This window comes from Trachypithecus francoisi, unplaced genomic scaffold (assembly GCF_009764315.1).
Source record: "Trachypithecus francoisi isolate TF-2019V2 unplaced genomic scaffold, Tfra_2.0 Lachesis_group1, whole genome shotgun sequence".
Taxonomy (NCBI): Eukaryota; Metazoa; Chordata; class Mammalia; order Primates; family Cercopithecidae; genus Trachypithecus; species Trachypithecus francoisi.
Window position 1 is genome coordinate 16888309 of NW_022681454.1, and position 14702 is coordinate 16903010.

The 14702-nt window shown below is 44.4% G+C and overlaps 1 protein-coding gene across 1 annotated transcript in view; it reads right to left on the reverse strand.

Moving 5' to 3' along the window:
• Window positions 1–11345, reverse strand: part of FAM184B (family with sequence similarity 184 member B) — a 153056-nt gene extending 141711 nt beyond the window's left edge. Inside the window, exon 1 of the mRNA XM_033213844.1 lies at window positions 10656–11345. Coding sequence (XP_033069735.1) covers window positions 10656–11261 — 606 coding nt within the window. The 5' untranslated portion in view covers window positions 11262–11345. The remainder of the gene's footprint in view (window positions 1–10655) is intronic.
• Window positions 11346–14702: the final 3357 nt, after the last annotated feature.

Sequence of the window (14702 nt, forward strand, 5' to 3'; positions counted from 1 at the left end):
TAGAGACGGGGTTTCACCATGTTGGCCAGGCTGGTCTTGAACTCCTGACCTCAGGTGATCTGCCCGCCTCAGCCTCCCAAACTGCTGGGATTATAGGCATGAGCCACCGCGCCTGGCCAGAACTAGATTTAAACAGGAGACAGACCTGATTCGAGTTTCGTTTATTTTCATTTTAGCAGCTTTATTGAGATATAATTCTTATACCAGGAAATTCACCCAAAAAGTATGCAATTCAATGGCTTTCAGTATCTTCAGAGTTGCGGAACCATCACCACAACCAACTTTAGAACATTCTCATTACCCCATAAAGAAACCTTGCATCTGTGAGTCACACTCCTCTTTGTCCAAGGGATGAAAGATTTCTTTTTGTATTTATCTATTCCTCAGTTGATGGACATTTAGGTGGTTTCCGCCTGTTGGCTATTATGAATAATGTTTCTATGAACATTCTTGCATCATTTCTCTTGGGTATATACCTAGGAGTGGAACGATAAGCATGTCCAAGCATTCGAGGAACTGCCAGACCATTTTCCACAGCAGTTGCATCATTTTATATTCCCACCCGCAGTGTATGAGAATGCTGATTCGGTTTTAAGATCACTCTGGCTGCTGTGTGGAGAAAGGATAGGAGGAATGCTGGGGTGAGGCAGGGGAGTATTGGGGGCACTGTAGAAAGTGGAGAGAACAGAATGGTTATGCAGAAGTTCAGGGATCTGAGCAGGGTTCAAGGACATTCAACTTAAGGTGCACTTCGTACCGTTTACGGTATGGTGCAAAGATTCGTGAGAGCTCTTTACACAATGAATCACATCGTTAAATTAAAAGATTCCAACAGAGAGGGCTTGTTAAAACAGATCTGCCGTTTTCAAGTCTAGAGTCCTAAAGCAAAGTGGTATGGAACTGGTTAAACATCTGTCCCCAGACAAGCTCCTGCAAGCAGGAGGATATTTTCAGAAAAGCAAGAGGAGCCAGTAGGTGCAATACGATTTCCACACCTTGAAGGCATGAAAACACAGGGCTCAAGTGACAGCCTGTTGCTGAGGACTCTCATGGCAACAGGCATCACTCCTCCTGCCCTACAGCACTGCCCTGGCCTCTCAGCCCGGAAGAGAGCTGGCTTATTTCCAAGTTTGACAACTGGGCAGCAGTGCTTGACTCTTTGAAGTTCCTCCAGTTCAGAAAGGGATGGGAAATGAACATCTGTCAAGCTTCAGATGTGCCCCATGCTGGGTTATAAATGACTTTTCACTTACATCCCTTACATTGGTGAGGCCTCACAACATATCACCAGGGTGGAAAATTTCCCCCCAATTAAAGATGAGGACAGTTGGCCCCTTTGCACGTGGAGGTCAGAAAAGGCCACTTTGGAGAGATGGTAATTTAGCTGATACCAGCTACACAGGGATCCAGAGGAAGAGCGTTCCAAGTTTAACCCCCAAATTGTTCATTTGCTCTCTAGATGTCTTCATTTTTATTCTTATTTAATTCTAATTTATATTCATTAGTATAAATAAGGGTGAAAAGTTGCCCTCCAGAAACAAATCAAATTTAAATTCATTTAACATATACCTTTGAATAGAAATTATAATTATTTTTCCTTATTATTTCTGATTTTAAACTCAGGGACTATTCTCCACTACATCTCCCAATCCTTTACCCATCACCTCCCACCCCCACCCCCATAACAGAGACAGTGTTATTGTCTCTATTAATGTGTCTTAATAGACGGGTAAGGTTCTGGGACATGGGGAGACATAGTCCTCATGGTCTGGCTGTGCCACTGTGCAGGAAGCGGTGACTTTGACCTCCTGAACCTTCCATTGAAGATGTATCTACAGATAAATACCACACTGCCACTCAAAAGTTTCCCAGTCTCACGTTAATATGCTTTCCCAAATAAAGGAATTAGTTTTCACTATAACTCCGTACCAAATTCCTCGAAGCTAGACTCATCCTAAGATCTGTCCATTGGATCTTCAGGATGGCCCAGTAAATAACATTTCTCTCTTCCCCACTGATCTAATTGAAATGCAAAACCAAGGTGTGAGGCTGCTTTGAGATTATCACCGTTTTATCAACTAAAGTTAATACTGGAGATTGTGGTGTATATCCACTGGCAAGCTGAATTCCTGATGCTTATCCATCTGGTCACAATGCTAGGCCAGGGCAGCTCTGCCTGCCAGGTGCACCTACCCCTGTATAATTGATGTGTAGAAGACAATGTGTACTTCTACAGGCAGATCACTCCAGGAACAAGCAGGGTGGAAGAAGCAAGAGTTCTGTAGGCCCAGTCCCTGCTCCAAACCTCACTAATTATATATTCCCCCTTGCGGTGGAAAAAGTAGTAAAAGTAATTAAGAGGGGCTATGGAAACATCAGGATGAATAGGGAAGAAACTTCCCCACCTCCCTCTCTTCAACACACACACATCCAGCGCTGGATTCTGGATGTCCTGCTCTGTCAATATATATTAATGTGGTGTTGGGCAAGAATACTGACCCTTTCCCAGGTCTCAGATGCCCCACTCCCTTTCTCAGTTAGAGATGGTTCTTCCCTCCCAGCCACGAAGAATTGCTGTGCACATAAAGGATGAGTAAGTATGTCAAACGCTTTGCAAAGTATGTAAAACTAAAGAATCGTAAGGTATTACTAACATGGAGAAATTGCAGCCACTTGACTCAGCATTCACTCTTGCAGGGTCTTCTGACTAACTGGCAGAGATCCAAAACAAGAATGAGTGAGAAGGTCCCATGAGGTTGTTTGACTCCTTATACTTGAGCTTGGCAGCTTCTGGCACTAAGACGCCTGCTCATCTACTCCTGGGTACATTTCCTCTAGCTGGTCCAGATGAGAGGTAGTGCCCTGGTATCCGCTTCTCCTGTGCGTGGTCTGGGTTCCCGAGAGTCAGCCTTCAGTTTGAGAGATGGTTCTTGTAGAGGAATACATGCTATTCCACTCATTTTCTTGTTTTAATATAAAAGAGTCTCCGTTAACACTCGTATTTGGGGCAAGACATTCTATTGTTTCTTGAACATAGGAACTGGGGAATACCCGGGTAGGAGGCATTCCAGTTCTTCTGGGGGTGAGGTCATGGAGAGAGCTGCAAAATGAAAAAACTGGGGCCCGGTGTGGTGGCTCATGCCCACAATCCTAGCACTTTGGGAAGCCAAGGTCGGATGATTCATTGAGCTCAAGGGTTTGAGGCCGGCCTGAGCAACATAGTGAGACCTTGTCTCGACCAAAAATGTTAGCTGGACATGGTAGTGCAGGCCTGTAGTCCCAACTACTCAGGAGGCTGAGGTGGGAAGACGGTTTGAGCCCAGGAGGCAGAGGTTGCAGTGAGCTCAGATTGTGCCACTGCACTGCATCCTGGGCCACAGAGCCAGACCCTGTCTCAAAGATAAACAAACATACAAAACCCAGCTGGAGAGTGCTAGGAGGGTACAAAACCAGAGAGAGGTGGACACAGGCCCAGAGGCAGGGCAGGGCTGGGCAAATTTGCCTGATGCTTTCAAGAACAAAAGCTTCCCAAAGGCTTTATTTAATGGGGAATGGACCTGGAACCTCTTCTTCCAAATACCTCCTCTGAGTACACTTTACTGTTCCATCCTTCCCCTGCTCCAAACCAGTGGTTCTCAACCCTGTCAGCATGTTGGATGCTCTTGAAGAGATCTGAAAAAAAATACTAATGCCTGCCACCATTCCCTCTTCTCCTTATAAGATGGGCCTGGGCCCTTGTATGCTGTTTGGTTTGCCTGTTTTAAACTTTGACTTAGAAAGAATCTCAAACTTAGGAAACAACCGACAGAAAAAGAACAGTACAAAGAATATCCACATACTCTGTAACTCAGAATCGCCAATTTTACCCCATTTTGTCTCATTTAGCCTTTATTCTATTCCCATAATCTGTTTCCTACATTATGAAATGAAATGCTTTGAGAGTAAGGCATCATACTTCCTTAAACGTAAGATCAGCTTCAATGTGCATTTCCTAAGAATAAGGCTGCTGCTTTTTTTTTTTTTTTTTAGATGGCGTCGCACTCTGTCGCCAGGCTGGAGTGCAGTGGCACGATCTCGGCTCACTGCAGCCTCTGCCTCCCAGGTTCAAGTGATTCTCCCGCCTCTGCCTCCCAAGTAGCTGGGACTACAGGTGTGCACCACCATGCCCAGCTAATTTTTGTATTTTAATTTTAATTTAATTTTATTTTTGAGACAGAGTCTCACTCTGTTGCCCAGGCTGGAGTGCAGTGGTGTGATCTTGGCTCACTGCAACCTCCGCCCCCTGGGTTCAAGCGATTCTCCTGCTTCAGCCTCCTGAGTAGCTGGGACAACAGGTGCGTGCCACCACACCCGGCTAATTTTTTGTATTTTTAGTAGAAATGGGGATTCACCATGTTAGCCAGGATGATCTCAATCTCCTGGCCTTGTGAACTGCCCACCTTGGCCTCCCAAAGTGCTGGGATTATAGGCGTGAGTCACCGTGCCCGGCCTTTTTTGTATTTTTAGTAGAGATGGGGTTTCACCATGTTGGCCAGGATGGTCTCGATCTCTTGACCTTGTGATCCACCTGCCTTGGCCTCCCAAAGTGCTGGGATTATAGGCGTGAGCCACCGCGCCCAGCTAGAATAAGATATTTTCTTGCATAGCCATAGTACAGTCAACTCCAGTAAACTTAACATCGATACACTTTTATCTTCTTTACCTACTGTCTGTATTCCAGTTTTGTCAACTGACCCAATCATCTCCTTGTAGCAATTTTTCCAGTCAGTATAAAATTCAATCTAGGACAGGCACTACATTTAGTTGTCAAGTCTTTAACTGGTGTTTGAGTCTGGCTCTATTGCCCAGGCTGGGGTGCAATGGCATGATCTTGGCTCACTGCAAGCTCCACCTCCCGGGTTCACACCATTCTCCTGCCTCATGAGGCCTACCGAGTAGCTGGGACTACAGGGGCCCACCACCACGCCCGGCTAATTTTTTTTTTTTTTTGTATTTTTAATAGAGACGGGGTTTCACTGTGTTAGCCAGGATGGTCTCAATCTCCTGACCTTGTGATCCGCCTGCCTCGGCCTCCCAAAGTGCTGGGATTACAGGCGTGAGCCACTGCACCCAGCCTAACTGGTGAGTTTTTAAAAGCTCTCTGAGTGGAGGCTGTTATCTTAAGTTAAATAACTCAGGAACAGAAAGTCAAATATCACATGTTCTCACTTATAGGTGGAAACTGAATAATGTGTACGCAGGAACACAGAATGTGGAATAGTAGACACTGGAGACTCCAAAGGTGGAAGACTGGAGGGCAGATAAAGAATCATAAATAGCTCACTGGGTACAACATACCCTATTCCTGTGATGGTTGCACTAAACATCCAGACTTCACTACCACACATTGTATCCATGTAAAAAGCACATGTACCCCCTAAATTTATACAAATTAAAAATAAATAAACAGATATTTTAGAATATTTTGGATACATTGGTATAGTAAAAAAATAAATAAGGGCTCCGTGGGTGATTTTAAGGTGCACCTTGGACCTTGGGTCACTGTGTAAATGAATATTCCTTTATTACACTACCACATATTGAGTGTCTACTAGGTGTAAAGTGTTATGAATAAAATTAAGGAGCTTATTACTTTAAGGACATACTATCCACAAGTCAACTATAATATCAGAGGGATGAGTATCATGAAAGAAATATTAACAAACCTGTGGGAGGAAATGATAATTAAATTGAACAAGCTTACTGAGGATCTACTATGTGTCAGACATTGTACAAACTGCTGGAGAAACAGTTGGATATGTAAATGCAATTAATACACAGTTAAAAATTAATGTACACATTCTTTTTTGTGAGACAGAGTTTCGCTCTTGTTGCCCAGGCTGGAGAGCAATGGCGCGATCTTGGCTCACCACAACCTCCACCTCCCCAGTTCAAGCGATTCTCCTGCCTCAGCCTCCTGGGTAGCTGGGATTACAGGCATGCACCACCACGCCCAACTAATTTTTTTCGTATTTTTAGTAGAGACGAGGTTTCTCCATGTTGGTCAGGCTAGTCTCAAACTCCCGACCTCAGGTGATCCACCTGACTCAGCCTCCCAAAATGCTGGGATTACAGGCATGAGCCACGGTGCCTGGCCAATTAACACATTCTTAATACAAAAGTAAGGTTTTTAAAAGATTTTCCTTAGAGGAGGTGGGGCTCAAAACATAAGCAGGATTTTACTTTTAGAGTTGAAGACATTTCAGGAGAGGAAACTTTAAGAGGAAAACTGAGTGAGTGCACAGTGGAGTAAGGAAAGAATCATACTTCACTTTGACCTGAGAACTGGGTGCAGTACTGGGAGACTGTGCTGAGGAAGCAGGCTGGAGAATGCATGGTGGTATAGTCACTTCGTAAAACAATTTGGCAGTTTCTCAAAAAATTAAAAGTTATCATACAACTTAACAATTCCGCTCCTAGGTATCTACTCAAGAACACATAAAGACTTGCACATGAATGTAATGTTCATAGCAGCATTATTCACAAAAGCCAAAAAGTAGAAACTCAAATGTCCATCAACTGGTGAACGGATAAATAAAACATGGCCTACCCACACAACAAGATAAATAAGTGAGTAATAAAAAGGAATGAATTAATGATACATGGTACAAAGTGGATGAATCTAAAAGAATTAGATGGAAAGAATAATATATTATATGGTTTCATTTAGAGATAATTTAAAGAGATAGGAAGTAGATGAATGGTTGCCTGGGGCTGGTGATGGGAACAGGAACTGACTACAAATATCCACAAGGGAAGATTTCTTTGGGGTGATGAAAATGTCCCTAAAACTGGATTATGGTTATGGCTCAATGACATAAAACAATGTTGAACTGAACACTTAAAACAGGTGAATTTTATGGTATGTAAATTATACCTCAATAAAGCTGTAAAAATTTTAAAAACTGTTAAAATTAGGCAGAAAGAAAATAGGAAGCGCAATCTTAGAAATAAAAAATATAATTATTGAAATTCAAAAAACTTAATAGATGGGAAAAACTCTGGACTGGACAAATTATTTAGCAGACTGGCAAATTGGAAGGCAAGGAATTCACCAGGATGCAACACAAAGACAAAATCTTTTTAAAAAAAATTACATCTCAGGATATCGATAGTGAGGCTTCTTCACTTTCCTAATGGTAGTGCCAGAAAAGATAATGGAGGTAATGGCTAGGAAGCAATATTGCAAGAGAAAATCAGTAATAATTTTCCAGAATTAAAGAAAGCACATGCACCCCTGTAATCCCAGCACTTTGGGAAGCCAAGGCGGGAGAATTTCTTGAGTTCAGGAGTTTGAGATCAGCCTGGGCAACATAGTGAGACCCTGTCTCTACAAATTTTTTTTTTTTTTTAATTAGCTGGGCATGGTGGCTCATGCTTGTAGTCCAGCTTGAGTATGGGAGGTCAAGGTTGCAGTGAGTTTTGATCACACCACTGCACTCCAGCCTGGGTGACATAGTGAGACACTGTCAAAAAAAAAAAAAAAAGAAGCACATGATAATCCTCAAAAGATAGTACCTACCTCCTACTTTTGCAGAGGATAAAGATAAACTAACACCAAGACAGTTCTAGAAAACCTGCTGAGCAGTAAAAATAAATAAAACAAATCTGAAATGTTATCAAGGAGAAAACGCAGCTTATTTAAAAGTGAATGAAAATTAGCTTGGCAGTAGAAGTTTTAACCAGCAACACTTAGTACCAGAAGACAGTGGAGCACTATCATCAATGCTATGTGGGAAAATAACTGTTCACTAGAATTTTATATCCAAATAAATGATCATATAACAGTGAGGGCAAAATTAAGGCATTTCCAACAACGAATTCCCTCCCATACCAAGGCACCTACAGAAAGAACTATTAAAGGGTGGATTTCAGCCAGAAGAAAAGTGAACCCAAAGAGAACATTACAGATTCAAGAAAAAAAATAGTGAGCAGAAAAATTGATAAAATGTCAGTAAAGTTAATTAACTTTTAACTATAAAAACTATTTTTAAATTTAAGAAGTAAAAACAGATAGAATGCGGTGACACAGGCCTGAGCTTTGGGAGGTCAAGGCGGGAGGATTGCTTGAGGCCAGGAGTTCGAGACCAGCTTGGGCAACATGGTGAGACTCTATCTCTACAAAACATTTTTGCAAAAGAAATAATTAGCTGGGGGTGGTGGTGTGGACCTGTTCCTAGCTACTTGGGAGTCTGAGGTGGGAGGATCACTAGAGGCCAGGAGTTTGAGGCTGCAGTTAGCCATGACTGTGCCACTACATTCCAGCCTGGGTAACAGAGGAAGACCTTGTCTCTTAAACACACCAACAAACAGAAAAGTAAAAATAAAACTCTAGGCAGCAATAACAAGATGGGAAGGAAGAGGCTGTTAAATGAGTAAAATATACAAAGTTCTTTCATGGGAAGAAACAATTACACACTAACTTTGTTAGAAAAAAATCAGAATTAAGTGTATATGTTGAAAAATAAAAGACGATTCTGAGAAGAATAGAAATAAAACCCAAAGCTCTCAAACCAGCAGTGGCATATGGAACAATTTACTAATCTGATAGAAGGCAAGAATGGAAGCAAAAGAAGCAAGAAGAAATAATGGTAAATGAAAAACGCAAGATCCGATGGAAGAAAAGCCCAAATATGTTAGTAATCACAATAAATGCCTGTGAATTAAATTCACCTGTCAGAGACACAACCAAAATAAACCTCAGAGAAAGATTAAACATGAAGATACGGAAAATATTTCACATACAAATAGTAGCCAAAAGAAGGGTGGCCTATTAATAACAAAAACTTCTAATTTAAGCAATTAGCATAAAATGGTAAACAGAGGCACTACATAAGGATCAATCATCATTTCTAATGCAGAATATACTTTAAGAAACACTGCCTACTGTGCACCAAGAATCACGTATGCCTTCTATACTGCTGTGTTTTCAGTGCTTGGCATATAATAGGTGTGCCATAAATATTAATGAGTGGAATCTTTGCTATTTTATATTGAAATGATCTGTTTATGTGTTTGTCATACCACAAGGGCAAGACCACATCTTACTAATTGTTATGCCATCAACATTCAGCATAGCAGTTGGCACATAGTAGGAATTCCATAAGTCCACACTGAATTCAAGGATCATCTTGTCTATAAAATCTCCCCTCGCAGTTCCTTCCATACTGATTTGTCCTTTGTTTCTACTTCTATAGAACTCGTAATTGGAAGCACCCAATTTAGCACCCAAGACATAGTCTTCTAGCTTTCACTCAATATTTCAAATCTTGTTTCTCTAAAACTATTTTAGATTCTTTGAAGATAGGGAAGATGCCTTGCACTGTGCCAAGTGCCTTTTCAGGTACTTGAATAAATACATGTTTTGGTTGGTGTCACTATTTAGATGAATGTAGGTTAGATCAATAGTACCGGCTATACATGCCGAGGACTCTAAGGGCTATCTCCAATCTCTTTTTTCATCCCTTGACCAAAGAGAGCCCTCTTTGGAGACAGGCTTATGTGCGAAGAATGTGAAGTTAATGAGACAGGTGGGAGAAGGCAGCTAGTGTTCAATTCCAAGACTCTGTGCTCTGTTCCTCCTGGCAAAATAGTGAGGTTGGTGGGACAGGGGGAGGGGAATGTCTGTGATCCCACAAAACATGTGTGGGAAGTGAGAGGGAGATGGTGAGGAAAGAGAGCATGTTCCAGATGCCACAGGACAGACCTGGACCTGACCTTTCCCTGGTGGGCATGGCACCAGGAGTGTATTATGAGACCAAAAGGAAATCCCAAAGCAAACAGCTAAATTCATCCACTTGAAACCTTGTGTGGGAGACAGTGAGGGATGTTGTTCTCCATCTAGACAAGGCACAGAGGGGAGTCTGTGACAAGGAGCTCCTAATTGGGGAGCTGCAGAGGGTTAACAAAGAGCACTGGTGGCATCTTTTTGCTGGTCTTCTTGAAAAAGACATAGTCTGGGAAGGTTCAATCAGGGCTCTGCAGGAGGTAGGGAGGTGGGTTGGCTGATCGACCTCCCAAGGTCCTTCCTAATCCCATAATTATTTGGTGAATCATGCTCTTCTCCATTTATGCTCCTACACACGTCTGCACCCAGTTTGATAGTAAGTCCCCTAGGCTGCATTCCAGGTTTAGTACGGTGCCACGCAAGCTGCTGGCACTCAACGAATGACGCAAATATTTGTTGAATGAAGGAATACATGGATCAAGTGTTTAAATAGAGCCCACATGACCTCCCCAAGCTGTAAAGTATGGCAGTTGAATGAAATCACAACATTCTAGGCACTTGAGCAAAGCTGGCGGAGACACACACACACACACACACACACACACACACACTCGATTCACATTCCCACCTTGGAAAGGCACAGACCACCTGCTCAGCAAGCAGGCTGTGGGAGTTTCCTTGGCAAGGATCCTCTTTCTCTGCTGCTTTAGGATGGTGCCTCTAGAAGGTCAAGTCACCCAGATTAAGGACCGCTTCCCTACCCGGTTGGCCTCCGAGACAAAGTTTCTGTCTGGATTCGGCCCGGGCCTCCCGGGAGGGGCATCCTCTCTCCCTCCTGGCTCCGGCGCCCGGGGCGTGCAGCTCGCTGGCCCGCTGCGCCCCATCTTACCTTGGTGAGCTGGGCGATCTTCTTGCACATTTTCACGTGCATCTCGGGATCACAGTCCATTCTCCAGCCCGCGCCACAGCGGGCGTCGTCTTTGGAGCCCGGGCAAGTCCCGGGCGGGTTAATTTTGCTTCTGAGAGCAGAAGCCATCACTAAAACGCGCCCAGCACTCAAAGACTCTCGCTCGTGTTCTCCCTGCCCACCGTGTGCACGTGCGTGCGCGCGCGGGCGTGCGAGCGTGTGGGTTTCTCGGGAGAGGTGGCACTGCAGTCCCGTCGCCTGCACCGCCGCGTGGCTCCAGCTTCCCGAAGGTTTCCGCCTCCCGGGCCCACCCGCGCGCCCACCCTTTCTCCTCTCCCCCGGCTCTCTGGCTGGTTGGCTCCGCGGGCACCCGCACCCTGCGGCAAGGCTCCGGCGCGGCGCACGTGTCGTTGGGGATCCGTCTGCCGCTCCCCAGCCAGTGCAGGTTTCGTGTGCAAGAGGAGAGCTTCCGCGGCTAGGAGCCGCCGGCCTTGGGGGATTTGCACTGGGCGGGCACGGCGCTCTTGGACACGTGGGTGGAGCGCGGCCCTGGACTCGGTGGCGACGGACCCTGCCAGAGGTGGTCATCCCGGGCCAAGGAGGAAGAAGAGCCTCCGGAGCGGGACAGGGCACAGTGACCCGCGGCTTCCGAGTCTCCGATCTGAGGGCGGAGATGGGGGTGGGCGCCGAGATGCTAAGAGAGGGGCGGATAGGTCAGGACGAGTCACCGGGACTCGACGAGGTGTGGGATCCGGAGCGCACGGTGTGTGGGCCAGCGCCTGAGTTGCGCGAGTGCACGGCGGGGCTGGGGATGGCAGCCTTCCTTTCTGGATCTTGGAGAGGAGCCAGGACATTGCGGGAGGATTGCCGGAGATGCCTAAACAAAGAGGAGAAGCCAAGGGGATGGCAGGGTGCGGGTGTCCGAAATCTGAGATGGGAAAGTGCGAAACGCATAATGCCGGAAGCGGTAGGAACGCAAAGACCAAGTCTTTAGGGAGGTAGAAAGGATGGTGGCAGGTGCTGGAAAGGAAGAAGCAAAGCGGAACGGAGCAGTTAGATGAGTAACAGATGGAACTGAAAATCTAAGTTAACCGAGCCCATTGAAAGTAAAGTGAGTCGTCCAAATCCACACTACTGGCCTTGGGCAGACGAGCCAGACTGTCAAGTTTTCGGATTCTGAGCTGGTGTCTGTTTAGTGTTTGGTGAGGGGAGAGGTTAGTGGGCCAAATTTCTTTCTGGCATGTTCTCTGGTTTCAGACAGTGGGCTTTAAGGGAAAGTGACGGCACCATAATCAGCTTTTCCTAAAGCTCGAATAATAGCGTCTTCATGATCGTTTGCATGGTGAATGTATATCATTTATACATTGCCTTATATTAGAAATTTTAATAGTCTTCATAAACCAAACAAGCTTCAAAGGGTCTCAGAAACCACAGTTCCACCCATCCATACTGAAGGTAACAATACCCATTTTTGTCGATGAGGAAAACTGACCCAGAGAATTTGTACCAAGTCAGGCAATTACAAGTAGAACTGTTTCTGAAACAGACATTCCTATTCTAGATTCTGTATCAAATGACCAACCTCGGTTTCTGATTTCTAGTTTACCATCTTAAGTTCTCTTTTTAGCACAACCCCTCCCTCCCACAGTTCCTTTAGAAAACAGGAGGCCTGAATCAGAATCATGGCCAAGAAATTCTGTGCCCTACCCTAGATTCCTTGAAACAAAACCTGTGAGGATGGGGGTCAGGGGATGAGGAATCCACATTAAACAGCTCTCTGCTTAATTCCAAATTGTGTGTTTAGAATATTTTCTGCAGGATCTTAATATACACTAAATTTTACAGGAATTCAACCACTGTGTAAACTAGAGGAAAATTAGCCTTTTTGGTCAAGTACTTTACCAAAAGTTATTGATCATTTTGGAAAATCACATCAAGGGCCAGGTGGCTCATGATATTTGGTTGCCAATACAACACACTTCTTTTTTTATTTTTTATTTTTATTTTTGAGACAGAATCTTGCTCTGTTACCCAGGCTGGAGTGCAGTGGCATGATCTTGGCTCACTGCAACTTCTACCTCCTGGGTTTAAGCCATTCTCGTGCCTCAGCCTCTGGAGTAGCTGGGATAACAGGTGTGCGCCATCACGCCTAATTTTTGTATTTTTAGTAGAGATGGGGTTTCTCCATGTTGGCCAGGTTGGTCTCAAATTCCTGATCTCAAGTGATCTGCCCACCTAGGCCTCCCAAAGTGCTGGAATTACAGGTGTGAGCCACCATGCCTGGCCACAACACACTTCTACCTGCCACATTGATGGGAGTCTACTTACATATGCAGGCATCTGAGTACTACACTCTGTCCCTCAGTATCAATAGGCGTTTTGTTCCAGGACCCCTTCAGATACCAAAATCCATGAATGTTCAAGTCACTTATATAAAATTGTGTAGCATTTGCATATAACCTACTCACATCCTCTCGTATGCATTAAATCATCTCTATATTACCTGTAATACCTAATACAATGTAAATGTTATGTAATTAGTTGTTACACTGTATTGTTTAGGGAATAAAAAATAGTCTGCATATGTACAGTACAGATACAACCATCCATTTTTTTCCTCAAATATTTTTGACTTGTGGTTAGTTGACTTTGAGGATGCAGAACACATTGATATGGAGGGCTGACTGTATATATTATTTAGTTATAATGAAATATCAAGAATCAAATGTCAAAAATATCAAAGTCAAGAAATTATGCAGATTTAAAAAGGTGTGTATTATCTATGAATTTCTTTCTTTCTTCTTCTTTTTTTTTTTTTTTTTGAGGCGGAGTCTCGCTCTGTCGCCCGGACTGGAGTGCAGTGGCCAGATCTCAGCTCACTGCAAGCTCCGCCTCCCGGGTTTACGCCATTCTCCTGCCTCAGCCTCCCGAGTAGCTGGGACTACAGGCGCCCGCCACCTCGCCCGGCTAGTTTTTGTATTTTTAGTAGAGACGGGGTTCACCGTGTTAGCCAGGATGGTCTCGATCTCCTGACCTCGTGATCCGCCCGTCTCGGCCTCCCAAAGTGCTGGGATTACAGGCTTGAGCCACCGCGCCCGGCCTTTTTTTTTTTTTTTTTTTTTTGAGACGGAGTCTCGCTCTGTCTCCAGGCTGGAGTGCAGTGGCGCCATCTGGGCTCACTGCAAGCTCCGCCTCCCGGGTTCACGACATTCTCCTGTCTCAGCCTCCGGTAGCTGGGCTTACAGGCGCCCGCCACTACGCCCGGCTAATGTTTTGTTTTGTTTTTTTTTTTAGTAGAGATGGGGTTTCACCGTATTAGCCAGGATGGTCTCGATGTCCTGACCTCATGATCTGCCCGCCTTGGGCTCCCAAAATGCTGGGATTACAGGCGTGAGCCATCGCACCGGGCCTACAAATTTCAAGATAGTAACATGGATATTATAGAAAAGGTGATGTTTGGTCTGAAAAGAATGGAAAGCCATTGCTCTAGATGATCTTTTACACACTGAAGTTTAGAAAAACTGCAAGTCTAACCCCAAGTTTTAGTTTTTAAATAATGATTTCATTAGGTCTTGGGACTAAAAAATGTTCCAGTAGGAAATATTATACTTTCAACTTTACAATGGAAGACAACGGGGAAATCAGATCCCTTTATCAGCTTTGTTGGCCCACGGCTGCTGTAACCAAGGCACCATGAGCCGACCTGTTTTGGAGGGTCCTCTGCAGCTCCCAGGATTTTCCAGCACTGGGATTAGTAGGTCCCTTTACACCATCAGGAATGAAATTGAGGGCAGAAGAGAATTAAGTACTGTCTCAAATGTGGAGGTGGAAGTACATTTATTAGGCCACTAATGTCATATTGGCACTGTGCTAAGCCCTTAGCACATATTCTGACCTCCTCTGAGGTACTTATTGTCATCCTCGTTCTACAGACTAGGAAAGTGAAGCTAAGGCAGGTTGAGTTCCCAACTGTATACAGCTAGTGAATGGATCTGGGTCTATCTGACTTCAAAGGTGATGTTCTTACCA